Source organism: Ostrea edulis, chromosome 9 (genome assembly GCF_947568905.1).
Source record: "Ostrea edulis chromosome 9, xbOstEdul1.1, whole genome shotgun sequence".
NCBI classification, from domain to species: domain Eukaryota; kingdom Metazoa; phylum Mollusca; class Bivalvia; order Ostreida; family Ostreidae; genus Ostrea; species Ostrea edulis.
Genome location: NC_079172.1, coordinates 28,416,025 through 28,436,418, shown reverse-complemented (window position 1 = coordinate 28,436,418; position 20,394 = coordinate 28,416,025). Strand labels below are relative to the sequence as shown.

Sequence of the window (20,394 nt, the reverse complement as noted above, 5' to 3'; positions counted from 1 at the left end):
ATAGATAATTTGTGAAATTGATAAATGAATATCTCTTACAACCATAGTTTTGATAATACTCTTATCGAAGATGAATTTCATTTCATTCTAAGATGTCCTTTATATAACGAAATAAGAAAAAGATATATTAAACAATTCTACTATGTAAAACCAAGTGTATATAAACTTATAAAATTACTGAGTGTAAATAACGTTACAGAACTGAGTAATTTAGGTAAATATCTTAAATGTGCCACAAAATTACGTAAGGAAAATGTTGCTAATTAGCACAATAGACTATTATATATCTACATGTACTTAATGTACTTTTTGTTAATCAGTATTATAATATATGAATATATGCATGCATATGATTGCATGTTAAACAATATCACTTTGGAATGTTATTTAAGTTTATGCACTCTCCATATACTGTATGTTGTTCTATTTTAAAACTGTATTGTATGTAATTAAGTCCAATGAGCCGCATGGCTCACGGAAATACAGAAACTTGAAACTTATGATTATGAGATCGAAAATTAAACTTGTATCATTAAATAAATTCAGAAAAAGAAACGGAATACATGTACAAATTTTACATGTAGGTCAATTTTGACCAATGACATACTTATTTTCATCTATTAATTTGCATTGAATTATTTGAAATACGTGAATAAATTAGCAATTTCACTATAGAAAATATTAAAGAACATTGGTATTTAATAGTATCTAGACATTTATTTTACAATGCTTCATTAATATGAAAATTAATTTTCTGCGACATTTGAATTTTTGTTTGTTTTTCTTTACATCAAATATGTACATTTTTTAAATTGACCCACATGATTAGTATGTATGTGAGTGGATATTCATAATACTAGACAATAAGTACATGTTTATTGAATTGCAACGTTTTGTTATATTTCAGATTAAGCCTTTGAATTGATGCAGGGAGTGATCAGTTTGGCTCCTACAGAAACTCAAGGAAGTTAATATAATGGATGTTGTTGGTAATTCTCCTGCCCCGATCACAAATTCCTACCAACATGTGTCAAATTCAAGTGACTGGGACCTGTAGACCTTTTGGATTTAACCCAAATTACATATATGTAAATCGGTGATATATATTATGTACAATATAAAAACTGAACATCAAACTATGTTTACTTGTTTATATTTATGTATATCACTTATGAAAAATGCATTAAGAATTTATCACAAATTTAAATTAATACCAAAGGGTATTTCAATCCACAGTACTGGTGTGATATCATAGTCACAACGCAGGATAGAAGAACTTTCCGAGTGTGTTTCCCAAGCCATTACCAGATCTTCAATCTGCATGATGTCTGTAAAATCTGTTAAAAAATTAAAAAGGATTTTAAAATTTCAAATATAATTGATGACTTTCATCTAACAAAAAAAAAAAAAAAAAAAACCAAACAAAAAAAAAAAAACAAACAAAAAAACCAAAACCCAAAACCCTCCAAAATGAGGGGGGTTACTCTTTAAAAATATTAATGATTTTTCAGGAATTCATTTCTGATTTAAAATTGATATAAAATGTGCATATGGTTAGACAGTAAAATGGGTAAAGATAAAACATAAGAAATTGATCAAGGCCCATTTTATGTTTATTTGAAAGAAAGTGCATAAAAGAGTCAACAATTCAGTGAGTTTAGGTATTGAAATAGGAGAGGTTCATTATGATTATGGCTAATAGTGAATCAGGAGACCGAATATCCTCCCCCCCCCCCCCCGTCATTAATATTAACTTTGAGTAATCATAACAAAATAGATACTTGTGAATCAATTCCCCCTCCTCCAAGGGACCAATATTTTGTATGCACTCATAATAAGCTGTTTCGATAACCTATCTGTTGAGACAGTTTGTCACAACAAAACCTTCGTGATCTGTGATGCAGGACACGCCCGCCACTTCAATCCTATGTACGACAACATTTGTACTCCCTTCTTGAAGGCATTGCGATGAAATTACTAGGCTAGATATGATCACCTGTTAGAATAATAGAAAACTAGTCTTAGAAATACATGCTGATGCACTTCTGAGCTTTGAGTAATCGTTTCATTTCCATTAAAAGTCTCATATAAACAATTAGCCTAAATTAACAAACCATTGTATATCGACCTCGCATATCAGATGATGAACAGGTGATGGGCATTCGTCCGATTCACCCTCGCTGTTTCCTGAATCGCTATCATTTTCCACTAGTGGGGATGCGTCTCGCTGTACAACTGGTTCGTATTGGCAGGGCTGCACATTAACACTAAGCGATATATCTATTTCAGGAATACAATCTTCCTAATCATTTTCATATCGTGCCGCCATATTGAAATATCAGGTTCGCCTAAAGGGCAGATAACTCATACAATAAAATTTACCGGGTTGAAATTAACGATGTCGTACATGTATCTACCTGAATGAACGAAACAAAAATTATTCCTGTGTGAAAACATTTAAGGAATGGTATTTTCTTATGGAATTTATTTGAAAAACGAACTTTGAAAATCGTTTCAGTTGACCTTTAAACGCGATTAACTTGCGTCCGCCTGTCTAAATTTTCTAAGATTAATGATTTAAAATAATTTTATGAAACGTTTTTTCATTTCGGGTAAAATTAATCCCTAACATGACCTTCAACATTGTTTTCTGCTTTGATTCCCGGGATCCACTGCTGTATTAGTGTTGTAAGCAACACAGAGACTATCCATGTACCAGTAAAACGTGTAGGATTTATATGCACTTGTATGTTGTAAAATATTACCTATATTTATGTTTGTGTGGTGATGAAATGATGAAAATGATAATTATCATACTTATTTATATATCCCGCTTTGTTAGATTACATCTAAAATGATGATTTTATCAACCTTCCTATTGATGGTCCATGTTTCACAAGCTGAAATGCAAACGGGAAGTTGCAAAGACATCTTACATGGCTTCCTGTCGGGACAATTGTCGTCCGCTCTCGGAGATTATCAGATTGAAGCTTTAAAACAGGAGTTCAAAACCTTCACAAATACAATACAGCGATCTATGAATGTATTCAAGGCACAGATGAAAGCTGATACTGAGAAAAAAGGTACATGACCAGTTTCTATATTCATATGACGCAAAATTTATTCAAAAACTTCTACATGAGAATAAAAAATCTCTTGCTGTGGCCTTCAATTCGAAATTTACATATATTGACGACGTTTTGTCTCTTAAAAATAATAACGTTCATCCATATGTCGATTCGATATATCCCTGTAAGCTCGAAATAAAAAAAAAACACCGCAGAGTCGTCCACTTCTGCTTCATACTTATATATTTTATTGAAAGTAGACATTAATGGCAAACTGACAACTCAGCTGTATGACAAACAGGATGATATCAGCTTCTCCATCGTCAACTTCCCATATTTATATGCAGCAATATTCCATTATCACCTGCATAATTATGGTGTTTATATCTCTCAACTGATTCGATACGCAAGAGCTTGTTATGCGTATAGTCATCTTTTTTTAAAAATCGAAGCAGACTCCTGACAAACAAATTGGTGGTACAGGGGTTTCAACAGTCTCGAATGAAGTCAGCATTTCGCAAATTCTATGGTCGTTATAACGATCTAGTTCATCAACACAACCTGTCATTGTGTCAAATGTTTTCTGACGTGTTTCATACCGATTGTTAGGCCGTTCTTGGTACACTACGGATAACTCCGTTTATCTGATCAATATATAGGGCTCACGGTGGATGTGACCGGTTGACAGGGGATGCTTGCTCCTCCTAGGCACCTGATCCCATCTTTGGTATATCCAGGGGTCCGTGTTTGTACAACTATCTATTTTGTATTGCTTATGGGAGTTATGAGATTGATAACTGTTTGTTATCTTTACCTTTCTTTTAAGACACATTTCTATTTCAACCTAGAACATTCAATTTCTATTAGAAACACATATCTATGGTTCACGTATTGCAGTTCCACTTTTAAAATACACCAACGTGTTGAGTTTATTGTCTTTGTATGATACAGGCAGAATGAACAAAAGCGATGTTTATACAAGATGGGGAAAGAAGACATGTCCTTCGAATGCTGAGCTGGTTTTCTCTGGTAAGTGTAAAGTTAGATGAGATGAATTTCCTATGATGGAATTATATTTTATTTTCAACACTATAGTATTCAGGAGTGAAATGAGTTTACTTTGACATCATTGAAATATCCTTCCTTTGAACAGGATTTACTGGTGGGTCACATTATAGTCATCAGGGAGCGGCTGTTGAGCCCCTTTGTTTACCAAGAGATCCTGAATGGGGTCGGTGCAAAGATGGAACTGACAAAGATAAAGCTTATGTATATGGAGCAGAATACGAAACTGATCACGATTTGGGTAACATGCGCAGACTCCACCAGCATGACGTACCGTGCGCTGTCTGCCTGATTTATAATAGATCTGTTCTTAGATTATTCCCAGGTACATTTAAACCATTTCATGTCATGTGTAATAGTCCATATATCATGATTTAACCATCCTTAAATCATTCACACAGATATTAAAGGTAAAAATATACAAAATAGTGTCCAAAATAAATATCTAACAATTGTGTCTCATTACTTTAGCTAGGAAAACTTGTTACAAAGGTTGGAAATTGGAATACGATGGATATCTAATGGCGGGATACTATAATCAAGCTGCTACCACAACGTACAAGTGTGTGGATAGGAACCCTGATACTATAACTGGAGGTCATTCTAATCACAATGGTTATATTTTCTATTCCGTGGAGGCAATATGTGGCTCATTGAAATGTCCACCTTACGTAAACGGGCGGGAACTTGTATGTGTTGTCTGTTCCAAGGCATAGAGATATCCGGTAGTAGAATGGAAATACTTCCACAGAATAAAGAAAGTGGTTTCAGAATTGTCGTGCGTTTTTTTTCCAAAAAATGAATGATAAGAATAATGACATTTTCATTTTTGTAGAAATATCTTATATTTGCTTCATCACATCGCTCACAATTCTTTTAAAACAACAATGTGTTGTCAGATATAAAGAAAATGTTGACAATCTGTCTTATATGACGTGTTTGTGTATTTTGTTGTTCCTTGGTAACTCATACCGTTTAATTTTAGTAACACAAGGTTTACATGTATGCTGCAAATTGTACAAAAGATATACCCACAAATGATATTCAGTTTTTATTAAACATTGTTTCATTCTCTGTAATCCAAATGCGAGGGTATTGCTGATATATCTTTTTAATCAGTAAACGATTTGATTTCACAGACATCATACAATATGTGTATATAGATATACAAAATGGGTAGGATAATTTGAAAATGTACACTGCAAAATGGAATGTTTCAGGTACAAGGAATGGGTAAATGACAATGCAGGATGCCAACATGTATACACACTATCACTTGTGTTCGCTTATTTGGTTTTTTTTAAAATCACTTGCTTAATATACATGTATTTTTGAATGCTAGTTCCATTATTAGAAGAAGTAGTTGTTGAATTTTACAAAATGAAGTTCTATTGAACATTGCATATGTCCAATAAAACCGTGACTTCGGCGCAACAGTTTAACAGTACTTGTTGAATTGTCCTGTGACTTATTTTAAGGCAATCAACTTCTCTATAAAGAGTTGAATTCCTTGGTTTATTCGAATCAAGTCTATTTGATATCTAGGGAAAACATATACACATTACAATCATACAAACAGTCCAACATTGCGTATTGTTTCTTGTAGACAACGAAGATATTATTGGATTAGGACACTGTGCACTTCTATTCCATATGGATTTGATGGTAATATAGAAAATATGGGATAACGTTAAAAGTGAACACGGGAATATTGTAATTGGAATGGGATATTTTTCATGATACAGAAAGAAGTAAGAGTAGTCATAGACATCGTTAATACAAAGAATCAAATGTACACGATTTCTCATTTCATCAGCATTATATTAAGAAGGTATGCTACACCAGAGAAATTTGATGTAGATGAAAAGTGGAGGATATGTACACAAATATTTTGAAGTTCAAAATTTTCAAATTTACTTTATTTTGTCAAAAATGCAGTTTTAGTAGAAGGTAATCTGAAAAAAAAAACCTACTGGACTCAAACCTGCGACCTACAGTTCTGCAGTCGGTATTCTAATCTACTGAGCTACTCGGCTAGGTATTTTATAAAAACGTCAAATATTGCTGATATCGATTTCTTCATCCATGTTTTTAAAGCCATTATGACGATATAGAGTACAACCTAATAGGTAATTATATTTACATCACATTCACACAAAACTACTCTGTTCTATTGAATATTTTAAATGAAAAATACGACGAAACCGAAGCAAACCACTACTGGGATTTTTCAACAACAGCATGCAGACAGAATAATGAGATCATGGATTTGCCTATCAGAGGATCTTTAAGCCATTGTGGTACAGATGATAATCCGTCAGGACCACACCGTTAGTTCCTCACATTACATTGAAAAGTATGAAAACTCGCTCTTGGTTAAATTCTTTTGATTTTCATTAACAATTTGCATGTTTATAATGAGAAGATACAGTTAAAATTATAATTGTCCCACTTCCTGCATTCCAAGAAAAGGCTTGAGATTGATTTAAGGTATGCTATCTGTAATAATTTTTACTATGTATGGTAGCTCAGTGTTAAAGTTCGTAATTTGTAGGTCCTCTAATTTTGAGTCCTTCTCGTGCTATGCTCACGTCAAAATCGAAGAAGTAAGCATAAATAGCGATAACGCCTTCACCAAACGCTCTGCATTTAGAATAGGTGAAGATAACGAACAGTGATCAATCGCATTATACCTATACAGAATACAAAGTTAAGAGTAGGACAAATACGGACCTCTGAATATACCAGAGGCTGTATCAGATGCCATCGCAATCCCTTCGAATATCACCTTGCAAATTGAAGGTGTGTCCACGTTATCAGAATCCTCACTGCTACGGTCCTGAGTGTTAAGCATAGGTCTAAATGGTTGATATAACTGAAGTCTTTATCATAACAAGTATATTGAAGACAATCAAGATTAAATGAGAAAATCGAAGTGCTAGGCATATACAATTCATAATCACTAACACGTCCGAAATTCCTCTCAGTGTGGATGTAAAACTTATACAGCACCAATTTTGATGTACCAGAAGCGCATTTCGACAAATAATGTCTCTTTAGTGATGCTCAAGCCGAAATTTTGGAAATTCGAAATGACAAAAAACTTGTTACAGCTAAAAGGAAAACTAGAGTGCCAAAAAAAAACCCAAAAAAACCTGGAGCCAAATTCGTCCAAGGATCAGAACTATGCATGAGGGAGATATCATCTTTAATTTTGAAATGAATTTCTAAATTTTATCCCAGCAATTAAATATACATCCGTATTTTAAAGCTAGTAATGAAGTACTTAGCTACTGGGCTGAAAAGGCCCTCGCCATTTTAAAACAAAAATTGAAATACAACCTTTTTACATATATATGCTTTCAAATCAAGATAAATTTCGAAGTTTCAAAAACAAAGATAAGAATTATGTGTTGTAACTTTTAAAGCTTTATCAATTTCAATATTAAACATTTCAACATATGCATTCCGTAACTGCAGGAAATATTCGACTACTTGATAACCTCGAATTCATAAACAAACTATGCTAAGATCGATCTTTTGTAACAGACAGAATCTTGAACACATGGCAGTGGGTGGGCACGAGGTCGTATTTGAATGTTGCAACATGCATTTGGGAAAATATGTTGTAAAGTCAAAATATATGAATCAAACTATAAATCGATTTAAGACGCATACATTTATAGAGGATGGGGTTATCTTTCAAAGTACACTGGTGAAATCACAATGTACTATATATCTAGTATACATTATACTCCACTTAAAAGCCATACATCGATTGATGTAAATGAACTCTAAGTTATGTTTGTAGTGACCTATGTAATCTATAATCCACTGTTCAGCATACTGATATTTATATAAAAAAGAAAAAAGAATCAAAGAAATGTGTGTTGACTGTTTAAAATCTGTATCATGCCTTGGCGACTTGATGAAATATGCATTTTAAAACGCTTAATTCAATTTGCATCAGTGCGTGTGAGATGTAAATCAAATCTCACATTAAGTGATTGAGGACAGGATGAAATAACTTAAAACGTAAAATCAAAACATTCAGACTTTCGATTAAATACTGTATGAGTCAAACAAACATATTTTGAATAGGCGGATCCAGAAAAATCGAATTTGGAGTGACGGGTACAAGTGTTTGGGTAATATCAGTCCAGACAAATGTCACATTTATATCTTTTCGTGGCACCCATAAGGAAATGACTTACCGAGAGTTTGTGGTCTACTAAACGGGTTACCTAAAGTTGGGTTGTTAAAAATTCGAAATTAAGAGGACAACACGCGCCCTTGAAAAGCAAAACAGGTGGGATCATGTACCTAGGATGAGTTAGCTTCCCCTCTTGACCGGTCACACCTTTGATCAGGTAGTCATTGAAATACATAGTCAAAATCAGTGTGTAAAGAGTGACCTAGGAATTTGTATTAAACACGTCAGTTACAATGTAACTTCTGACCTAATGAGAGATTGTATTTGCAAATAAGATCAATTTAAACCTCCAATAGAAATATATTGCAAAATCTTAGGAGATAACTTGAAGCAAACGATTAAATGTATTGCATAATTTCATGCTACTTTAAGAAACACAATATTGATGTTGTCAGTGAAATATAAGGTAATGCATATATTTTTTACTTTTGATAACGATTACCGCATTTTGAATCGTATCGGCTTTTGGGGGAAAAGGAAGATAAAGGTTTTCAACAATTTAAAGTATTTCAATACGAATTCAATTTCAGAAATGATAGCATTTAATGATTAGTAGCACTCTTCGAAATTTGTATGCTCCTTATCAGTTTTAGCGCTCTGACAACCCCTACTAAATTTCAAAATAACTTGTCAAGCATCATCTATTGATTGATATATCATCGATCTACAATCCAAACCAATACCATCATTAATCGAATTACCCTCAGGTGACGAAAAATCATAATTGATCCAAAGTTCTCTTAACTGGGCCTTTGGGACTAATCCTCAAGGATATATTCTAAATTTCTCGAAAGGAGGTTTCTCAAATAGACTAACTACTCTACGTGCCCCAATTTTGCCATAAATATATCCAGCCTAGTCATTGTCGATTGTAATTGTTTATTGAATCGATAGTCCTTCTTGTCCTTAAAAGAATCCTAAAGCCCTCTATGAAACCATTAACCCAAACATGCACCTTATGTTCATCATACCCGGTAAGTAACGACTGAATATGGTTTGTCGTTATTGGAGTAGTTATTTCATGCATTTGAGGAGAGCTGAGGGGAACGAAAGGTGGGCGCTTACTTGGGAGTTTACCCTTTTCCCCATCTGTTGTGCTAGCATTCCCTGTCTGTTTGTTCGGACATTGTAATTTACTTTGTGGGCCCTTATATACTTGTCAGGTCCCTTCATTATTAAAGGTAAAACAATGTCATGCTCTTGCTTGCGCTGAGTTTGAGGGGAAACCTTTTTGTTGGGGACAAAATACCCTTGTTGTATAGCGTGACAACCCTATAACCATTACTTTTGTGTGCAACTCCCCCATTAACCCTCCCATAATAAATGATCAGAATATTGTTCCCCCCACCTACAGAAAGTTTCATCATAGCAAAATACTCCCTCAATAGTTTACTTTTGAGTCAATTGAGATAGAATTTGTCCATATTTCATTACGTTAGGGGCCTGGTGACGAAGCATTTGACATTAATTTTACACGTGTATTTACAACACATACTTCATTTTTGCAATAGTGTCAGTTTTTACCCATGTTTCCTTTCTTACGAATTGCAAAATGCCATCCTTCTCTTCCAGAATGTATTAAAACTTGTGTTCAGAATGTTTGTATTTTAAAAACTCGCTACAATCAACATATTTGTTTGATACAATTTCTGCCCGTACTTTAGGCTCAACCCCAATGAAATTGCACGAGCCAGCCCGACTTTCCATAGCTTGATTAGAAGTTGTTATCATGCTACCTAAAAATTTGTGCGATACTTAGATCGGTAGAAACAGTCTCCCCTGCACCGATTCCATCACCATTTCTACTCTGAGCGGGGACTTCCTCAGTGTCTCTTCCCATGGATGGATTATTAGAGCTGTTTCGGTTGCATGAGCTACTCGTGTTGTTCTGCTGTTGTATCAGACTAGGCAACAGTCCGTATCTCCGCAACAACAAAATGACAGTGTAATAAATGAAATATCTGCTGGCAATTTATTCGTCACTGACTCGGTTGTCAGGGTGCCCGCAGGTCCTAGCGGAGACATATCTCCGAGTTCTTCGGGCTTTTCCGTAACCGCCTGTGTAGCTGGTATGCCTTGAAATGGACTCCCGTCTGGTGTTTGACCTTCAACCATGCTTTGGGATGATCTTCCTTCATAAGCCACACCTGTCCTGTGTTAAGAAGGTCTTACTCCAGTTGCCCGGTCACGTGGAGGTTTTCTCTGAGTCCTCCCTCCGGTCGCCCTTTGTGTTTACTCACGAGACTATCCCACCTCTCTCCGCTTAGGACGTGAAGGGCCCTGGTTAGGTTTGTCTGAACAAAATTGTCATTTAAGCAGCTAAACCTTTATCTGTGTTAATGTTTATCATTTATTTATCTCTAATCCCAATCATATCCCTGTGTATATCATTCATAATTTGTTTAAAACAGGCACATATAAACACTAAATGTTTCTTTGTGTAGTTGTCTTTAATTTATCACATTACACGTGCACCTATTACTAATGTTTAATTATTTAACATTTGTTAAATATTAGTTAAGTCACGTAAACCAATGTAAATTCATTGTGACCTGAAACATGACATTCAATGTGCAACTGTGCTCCATATGACTACACCAGTTCCATTTGAAGTAAACCAAGGTTTATATCATTCTATTCTACTGAATATATTCCAAGATCTATATGAACTGAACGACTGTTCACCAGCTCTCCATTTGAACTGTTTATTATAAAATTTACATTATCGTCACTAAATAGGTTCCATGGAACGTCATAGTTCCATATTAACTAAAAGAGGTCTTATTGAACAACGCAGTTTCATAAGAATTAAATTTCATAAATTACAATTCCATATGAACTGGCAACCTCAAACTCCCATATGCCATATGAAACAAAAATAATATCCCGCATTAGACACATGAAAACAAAAGTGCGTACCGTCTATCCTTCTGTGTTTAGTAAACCAGAAGTGATAAAAGAATTAGATAGGTTACATGAGGAATATGTTTTGGTTCCAGCTGACAAAGCTAGTAACAACATTGTCTTTGTTTGTAAGGCACTATTACAACTGTATTTTAAACGAACTTGGCATTCCACTTTTGGTAATCATACTTATACTCCAACTGCCCTTTCAAAAGATGAAATTCTTAAATACCATGCTTCAGTTTTAGACACATTTAATATTCCAGTCAATGGGTCGAATGTATATGAGTTACCGTACCTATACTGGATTCCTAAACTATATAAAAACCCTTACAAACAAAGATACATTGCTGGATCCAGTAAGTGCTCTACCAAGCCCCTATATATCTTTGCTCCTCATGAAAATGTTAACAGCTGTGAAGAAGAAACTTCAAACCTACTGTGCGACTACATATGCCAGAAGTGGTGTTAATCAAATGTGGATTCTAAAAAAATTCTAAAGAACTTTTAGTAAACTTGAAATCGCAGAATTGTTCCCAAATCAATAACATTAAAACCTATGACTTTTCAACACTATACACGACCATTCCTCACGATAAATTAAAGACTATACTTTTTGACATCATAGACAGTTGCTTCGTCAACAAAAACGGAAAACGGAAATATTCATATCTAGTGATCAGTCATTCAAAAACTTACTTTGTTAAACACCACTCTGATTCCACGCACAAGTACTCTGAAGTTGAAATAAAAAATATGCTAGAGTTCCTCATTGACAATATCTTCGTGGTCTTTGGTGATCAGGTCTTCCAACAGTCTGTTGCAATTCCCATGGGCACGAATTGTGCTCCTTTGTTAGCTGACCTGTTTTTATATTCATATGAAGCAGAATTTATTCAAAAACTTCTACGTGAGAAGAAAAAATATCTCGCTGTGGCCTTCAATTCGACTTTTAGATATATCGATCTATTAACAATGATAGCTTTCATTCATATGTCGATTTGATATATCCCTGTGAGCTCGAAATAAAGGACACTACAGAGTCGTCCACTTCTGCTTCATACTTAGATATTTTATTGAAAGTAGACATTAACAGCAAACTGACAACTCAACTGTATGAGAAACGGAATGGTTTCAGCTTCTCCATCGTCAACTTCCCATATTTGTGTAGCAATATTCCATTATCACCTGCATATGGTGTTTATATATCTCAACTGATTCGATATGCAAAAGCTTGTTCTGCGTATAGTCAGTTTTTAAATCGAGGTAAGCTACTGACAAACAAATTGATGGTACAGAGATTTCAACAGTCTCGATTGAAGTCAGCATTTCGCAAATTCTATGGTCGTTGTAACGATCTAGTTCGTCAGTACAACCTCACATTAAGTCAAATGCTTTCTGACGTGTTTCATACCGATTGTTAAGCCGTTCTTGGCACACTGATTTGACTGCGGATAACTCCGTTTACCTGATCAGGATATAGGGCTCACGGCGGGTGTTACCGGTCAACAGGGGATGCTTACTCCTCCTAAGCAACTGATCCCACCTCTGGTGTGTCCAGGGGTCCGTGTTTGCCCAACTATCTATTTTGTATTGCTTGTAGGAGTTATGAGATTGATCACTGTTCGTTGTCTTTACTTTGCATAGCAACAAATCCCTATGAACTAGGAAATCTGTAAACACTTACTATTTTGTGTCAGTTCATTCTTTTTATCAACATATACCTGTGACTAAATCTAGACATTCACAGAACATACACTGATACTTTTCATGTACACATTGGAGCATATCAACACAGTATTGCTATAATCCCGTGGGGATCCGGGCTAGAATAGGTCCTAGTATTGCAACATAAAAACTAATGCTGTACTCATGCCTTTTGCATTACAAATTGTTGACCTAGTGTCATTTACCTTTATGACCTGTACAGCAACCCTATATTTTGCATACTATTCAGAGGTAGTAATTGTTAAAATAATTTAAAGACCCATCACATCGTAAGTATTTGACTTAATTGTGCCGTACTGCTTTCATGATCGTCCCCTAATGTTCCGAAAATAGTTTGGCATGCCAAGTTGTCGATAAAAGTTTACCCCATCTACGTAATTTCCGTTTGTCGACTGTTTAACCCCTTTAATTTTCCAATATAAAATGACTGTCAGGTAACCAAGACAGTTCTGGTTTCGGTAAATTGTTCACCTCTCTCACTTGTTGATTGCATTACGGAGTTTGTACAACGCGAGTTGTCCAACTTTGTAGCAATTGGCACATGTACAATTATAGATTTTTTTACTCTGGACCTATCCAGTCATCAATTTTGAAAGCCTCTAAATCTTGTGCGCCAATTTGCACTCTCTATATGCAAGGGACATCATTCACAGAAAACACCTTCTTCCACTGTTTTGCTTGAACAGAAAAACAAATTTACAATTTGACAAATGTTTTTTGTATTTTTTTTTTTTTTTTTTACATCGAAAACAATTTATTGATACCATTTAATGTTCTGTCATTTATTTCTACAAAAACTCACTATGAAAATATTGTACTAAAGTAAGTACCAAGACAAATTGATATTAGAAAAATATTGTTTAAATTCAATATGTTCATGGAAAAGCGATGGCAACGAACATCGTATACTAATGTTGGTATCTAGTTACATTTTGATGAGGTAACTCTGTCACGTATCATATATATACGAAATGCGCCATATTGTTCGTTAAACAATTGAACATCTTCATTGATATTGGTGCATGTGTAATGAACACTTATTTCATTTCTTCATTCTGGAAAATAACTCAAGATGTAAGTGTCAATCAATATTACTTTCTTATCAATATAAACCAAATTATCTAATATTTAGAAAGTACAAGAATGGAAAACATATCCAATATCTTCTCAAGAAGCAGTGAGTTTATCCATTTGGAATATGGTCTATGTGTTGAAAGAAAGAAAAATATTATACACATTATTGTATGAAACGTTCCTAATGCCTGGAACTTTTTTTCAAGCATAATTCTGTATGCAACATAATTCTGCTGAATACAAGATTCTTTAGCAAACTTCCATACCCGTCAATGATCCATTAAAAAAATCAATTAAATCCATAAAGAGTGTGATATTTTGATTTACTATAGTATAATATTTTGGTACCTCGATTTCTAAAACAAAGTTTATTATCCTTTGATTTATCACAGTACAATAGTTAATGGTTTTTTGACAACCTTTAACGCTTTGATTTTATTGAGCAGAATCTTGGAGATGATCAATGCTTTTTTTTGACAATTGATCACAGCGAACATTGTACCACAATAGGCACTAACATCCTAATTTGATACAGCATAATATATATTATACTTTAAAATCAAACAAAGGTGTTTACTATTGTTAACTATAGTAATGATGATGATAATAATAATAATGATAATAATAAATGAACTGTTAGGGGTACAGGGGCTTTTGATGATACCTTGCTATGTCAGGCTCCCTTTCGAATGCAAGCTGTGGATTTTTCAATTTGAATCAATACAGAACGTTTGCACCTATTGCATTTTACGAAAAGCTTCTTTTCCAAAACCTTAGATGTAATTAGAGATGCCTACCTAAACTTGTGTTCTCATTTTTGATATACATTTCTAAGATGGATAATTACAGGGAAGTGTTTTCAAACTTAAATTGTGTGTCTTCTTCGGATCCATAACTGTATGTACAAAGCAGAAAATTTCAAAATACATATACCAGTATTGATACACTTGTACATTGTAGAATATAAGCTCTTAGTATTCAAGCAATTATGCTGTAAGATAGTAGTGTGAAAGAGTGCAAAACGGTGTAAGAATGTATAAAATGGTTATTATATATCTTCATTACTTTCATTGATGAGTATTTGAATATGAAAAATGAATGAATAATAGTATACAAAAGTATGATAATTATCATTATAATCACACCACAACCCAGTGTTCCAAAAGTCTGTTGAATTTTCAAAACTTCACATGTTATAATTGCTACAAATTTTTCAACTTTGTATTGAAAAAAAAGATAATGTACCACCCAAGTGATATGAGGAGCTTTGTTTTGTTTTTAATAATTGAAAATATATTGTTTGCTATACAAAATTATGAAATGAACAACTTTATTATACAAACTGAAAGGCGTTTCACCAAAAATAACATTAGTAGCATGGAAAAAAAAATCTTTTTTATGTTTTTTGTTGTTGAAAATATGCATGATCAGAATATTCCAAAGTGATAATTTCAGAGCAAGATATCAACATAAATTGTATTGTTTCTACATTTTCTTTACAAAACGAACAACAGACATCCGAAATAATAATGATTTTCTTGAGGTAATATTTCGTAGGAAGAAGCTTGTAAAGAATTCGGTATTGCAACAACTGAACGTGGGTATCAATGTTTCTTTTAAAACAAACTTTAAACAACTCTTTGACAGAAACATTGCTTTTTAAATGTATATATAATTCAATGTTCCATTTTTGAATTGTTGTGGGTATGAGATTAGTGCTATTTATCATATCATATAACATATAACACTTTGGAACATTTGTCCTTCAACAGTATATATTCAAAGTAAAGAGGAATAAATTGTGTACATTTATTTTAAACATCTGATCTCTTACAGTTTTAAAAAGGTTAGATATAATACTGGTAATACTGTTGTATTGCATTGTACATACATTTGCTAGTCTAAGCAACAAAAATCCATCTTCATCTAAAAAAATGATTATACTTCTTTTTATTCTCTTCATTGTTAGATTACATCTAAGATGATGCTTTTGCTAACCTTCCTGCTGATGGTCCATGTTTCACAAACTAAAACACAAACTGAAAGCTGCAAAGATATCTTACATGACATCCTGTCTAGACAAGTGTCGTCCGCTCTTGAGAAATACCAGATTACGGCTTTAAAACAGGAGATCCAAAGGTTAAAGAATAGCATGGAGCAAATGAAAGGTGATATTCAGAAAATAGGTATATCAAAATACTCTTGTAGATGAATCACTTCGAATTATTTTACACCATACATAAAAAGTGTTTCACGTATCCTGCTGCAATAAACATTTATAACTTGTCAGAACGATCATATTTCCTAAATGTATTGAAGTAAACAAAATGATTGTCTCCTATTGGTATGAGGTAAGAGAGGTAAGATGCGATGAGATACAAGATACAGTATGCATGATGAAATTGCATTTAATGAATATGTTAAGATTTTTTTTTCACGTATTCATCTTTTTCAAGGTGAATATATGTTTTTCTAATATTTTATGATTATGAGTGCTATTTTCTGCACGAAAGACAAACTTTAAATGAAGATGGTTTATATTTCTAAATTGAATACTGTACATTACTTCTTTTCTAAATTATTTTTAAATAGAACTTTGAAATCAATCCCATCTTTAATTTCATGAATGGAATGCCAATGAATTCTCATAATCTCGGGTCTTTTGGCTAACTTGACAAGAAAAATAACCTTCAAGGTCGATCGATCCTCATGTGATGTCATATGTTTTTGCAAAACCTTTATTTAATTAAATTATGCACATGATAGAAATATATGTCTCAGAGGAATTTTGTTCACTGAATAAAGTAAAACATTTGGTAAACTTTTGATACTAAAAAGTTTTTATTTTCCATACATAATCAATTATTTATAATTTTAAAAATGTTGTCAAGGGCAATATCTCCTATGCTGGAATTTTCTCTACTGCATGTCTATGACAATGATTTCCCTAATATCCACAATCAATTTTGATATATCTATGAATTAGCAGTTTTCTTGAACTCTTGACATTTAAAATAAGTAATTTCAACAAGTTTTAATCAATTTTCATTATTCTTTTTAAAGAAAATATGTGATTTTTTATGTTGATATATACTTCTGTTTTTGCATGTCTGACATCTTAAAAAAGGTGGCAACATACACATTATCTTTACTTATTGATTAAATTAAATTGAGTGGAAATTAATTCAGTTTTTCCACTTTCAACCATTAATATTGATAAGTCACATGAGGATCGATCCACCTTAAAGGATTATGTTTATCAAATGTAAGAAATTTCACGAAGTCCCTAATAAATAAAGTTAAAAATGATTGTAAATTCACGAAAGCAAAATTCCATTATTTACTGAAATGGCTTATTTTGAAAAAAAAGAGATTAATCAATTTTAAAGGTTGCATTTTGATTTCACCAGAGCGAGGTTGACAGTAATACGTTTGAAGGTATTTTTCTTTGCTTGACGGAAATACTCGAGAACGCACCATTGACGGCAATTTTTGATCGATTGAATATTGTCTAACGTCCCTTTCGAAATTCTTTCACTCATATGGAGACGTTACCATTGCCGGTAAAGAGCTGCAAAATTTAAGCCTATGCTCGGCGCTTATGGCCTATGAGTACAGAGGGATCTTTATCGTGCCACACCTGCTGTGACACGGGACATCGGTTTTTACGGTCTCATCCAAAAGACCGCCCCATTTAGTCTTCTTACGACAAGCAAGTGGTACTGAGAACCTATTCTAACCCGGATCCCCACGGGATTTGACGGCAATGATATCTATTAACCAATATAAATATATCTAAGAGAAAAGCGAAGTGATTATCTTTAAAATCATAAATGGAAATAATCACCAAGGTGATAAAAGCTTAAAGTTTCTTCGGTAGAATACGATTTGCAATTTTGAGAGTCTGGCTAAAATTACTTCCAATAGTAAATATCCTTAAAAATTCTACTGATCTTAATTATTGAAGCATCCATTATTGAGTCCATTGTATTTGTACGATACAGGCAAAATTAACAAGAGCGTCGTCTATACAAGGTGGGGAAAGAAGTCGTGTCCCTCCAATGCTGATCTGGTTCTTTCTGGTAAGTGTTAATGTAGATGATTAGAACTGTATTTTCTATCATGTAATGATGAAAACTGATTTTGTAATGCAGGTATACCCACCTTATTTTAACAGGATTTACTGGTGGGTCATATTGTAGGCACTCGGGAGCGGCTGTTGAGCCCCTTTGCTTACCAAGAGATCCACAATGGGGTCAGTACAAAGATGGAACTGACGGTACTAAAGCTTATGTATTTGGAGCAGAATACGAAACCATTGATTCTCTGAGTTCCTTGCGCAGTATCCATGACCATGATGTACCGTGCGCTGTCTGCCTGGTCCATAGTAGATCAGTTCTAAGAGTATTTCCAGGTAAGTTTGAAATTTTTCATTCATTTTTTGATAATCCGAATATCACGATTTAATCAACTTTAATGCATTTACACAGATGTCAAAGATAAATGATATGCTACATAGTTTCCATAACGTATTCAAGATCTAATTCTTTCTGTAGCAAGGAAAACGTGTTACAAAGGTTGGCAATTGGAATACAATGGATATCTAATGGCGGGACACCCCGGTCTTCCTGCTTCCACAATGTACACGTGTGTGGATAGCAACCCTGACACCATAACTGGGGGTCATTCCAGTCACAATGGTTATCTTTTCTATTCCGTGGAGGCAGTATGTGGCTCATTGAAATGTCCACCATACGTACACGGGCGTGAACTTGTATGTGCTGTCTGCTCCAAGGCATAGAGATATCCGATAGGACAGTGGTGCATGTAATACCTCCACACAATAAAGAGAGTGGTTTAAGAATTAACATCGTGTGATTTCTTTTTAAAATGATTGATAATGAATGATAATTCTAGTGTTTCCTATTTCCTCAAAGTGTCTTATTTTTGCTTTATTGTATCACCCACATCACTTCTGAAACAGGAATGTATTGACTGGTGTCAAACAAAATATTGACGATGTGACTTACGTAAATGTTTTTGTTATTTGCATTTTGTTTTGTTCCTTTGTTACTCAAATCGTTTAATTTCATTTTTACAAAATATACATCTTAACTATGAAATTGTACAAAGGATATATTTTCAAACGATGATTAGTATAAGTTGAACATTAAACTTTAAATGTAACACGGATGATACATGTATATTGCATGGATGACATAACTGCGTTTTATTAAACATTATCATTCTCTGTAATTAAAATGCGACGGTATTGCTGTAATGAACATTTTAATCAGCAGCAATTTCATTTCAAATAATGAAACGTTTTGTGTATGTGTCTAGACAAAGGGGTTGTACAGTGCCTAAAACGTTCTTCTTTATCTTTTTTCTATGTGTTCACCATGCGTTCATCGTGCGCTTTCCGTTAACAGCTTTGCATTTACGAATCGTTCACCGTGCGTTCACCGTTCATTGTGATTCGGAACATCAAAATCAAAGGATGAAAGGTGAAGATAACGAACAGTGATCAATCTCATAAATCCTATAATGTAATACTTATACGGTACCAATTTTGATGCACCAGATGTGCATTTCGACAAATAATGTCTCTTCAGTGATGCTCAACCGAAATGTTTTAAATCCGAAATAACAATGAAGTTTAAGAACTATTATAGGGGAAAACAGTGTGCGAAAAAAGTGGGGTCAAATTCGTCTAAGGATAAGAGCTATGCGTGAGGGAGATAATCCTTAATTTTGAAATGAATTTCTAATTTTATAATAGCAATTAAATATACATCTGTATTTTCAAGCTATTAACGAAGTACTTAGCTACTGGGCTGTAGAGACCCTCAGGGACTAACAGTCGAATATAAGCAATACAATATATATAATTAGGCATACACGTTGGACACACCAGAGGTAGGATCAGGTGCCTAGGAGGAGTAAGCATCTTCTGTCGACCGGTCACACCGGCCGTGCGCCCGATATCTTGATCACATAAGCGGAGTTATCCGTAGTCAAAATTAGTGCGCCAAGAACGGCCTAACAATCGGTATGAAACATGTCATACAGTATTTGACCCAGTGATAGGTTGTATTTGCAAACTAGATTGTTATAACGACCATGGAATTTACGAAATGCTGACTTCAGTGGATATTGTTGAAACTCCTGTACCATCAACTTGTTTGTCAGTAGTTTGCCTCGATTTAAAAATTGACTATACGCATAATAAGCTCTTGCGTATCAAATAAGTTGAGAGATATAAACACTATATGCAGGTGATAATGGAATGTTAACGTTGCTACATAAATATGGGAAGCTGACGATGGAAAAGCTGAAATC

General features: G+C 34.0%; 2 protein-coding genes across 4 annotated transcripts; both read left to right on the top strand.

The window, feature by feature from the left end:
- The first annotated feature begins 2,854 nt into the window (after positions 1 to 2,854).
- On the top strand, positions 2,855 to 4,969 carry LOC125677604 (short-chain collagen C4-like). Its single transcript, XM_056150046.1, has 4 exons — positions 2,855 to 3,083; positions 4,020 to 4,097; positions 4,222 to 4,458; positions 4,605 to 4,969. Exons 1-4 carry the CDS (start codon positions 2,855 to 2,857, stop codon positions 4,847 to 4,849), a joined length of 789 nt encoding a protein of 262 aa, XP_056006021.1. The 3' UTR covers positions 4,850 to 4,969.
- Positions 4,970 to 13,702: 8,733 nt separating this feature from the next.
- LOC125677601 (uncharacterized) lies at positions 13,703 to 18,920 on the top strand. Of its 3 annotated transcripts, XM_056150035.1 has the most exons (6): positions 13,988 to 14,052; positions 15,610 to 15,649; positions 16,022 to 16,238; positions 18,057 to 18,134; positions 18,230 to 18,466; positions 18,609 to 18,920. In XM_056150035.1, coding segments are annotated over exons 1-6 (819 nt in total). In that variant the 5' UTR covers positions 13,988 to 14,050; the 3' UTR covers positions 18,854 to 18,920. The 3 variants fall into 3 exon arrangements, with proteins under 3 accessions (XP_048771679.1, XP_048771678.1, XP_056006010.1); XM_048915722.2 differs by lacking the exon at positions 15,610 to 15,649 and having other exon boundaries at positions 13,703 to 14,052; positions 16,022 to 16,220; XM_048915721.2 differs by lacking the exon at positions 15,610 to 15,649 and having other exon boundaries at positions 13,703 to 14,052.
- The last annotated feature ends 1,474 nt before the right edge of the window (positions 18,921 to 20,394 follow it).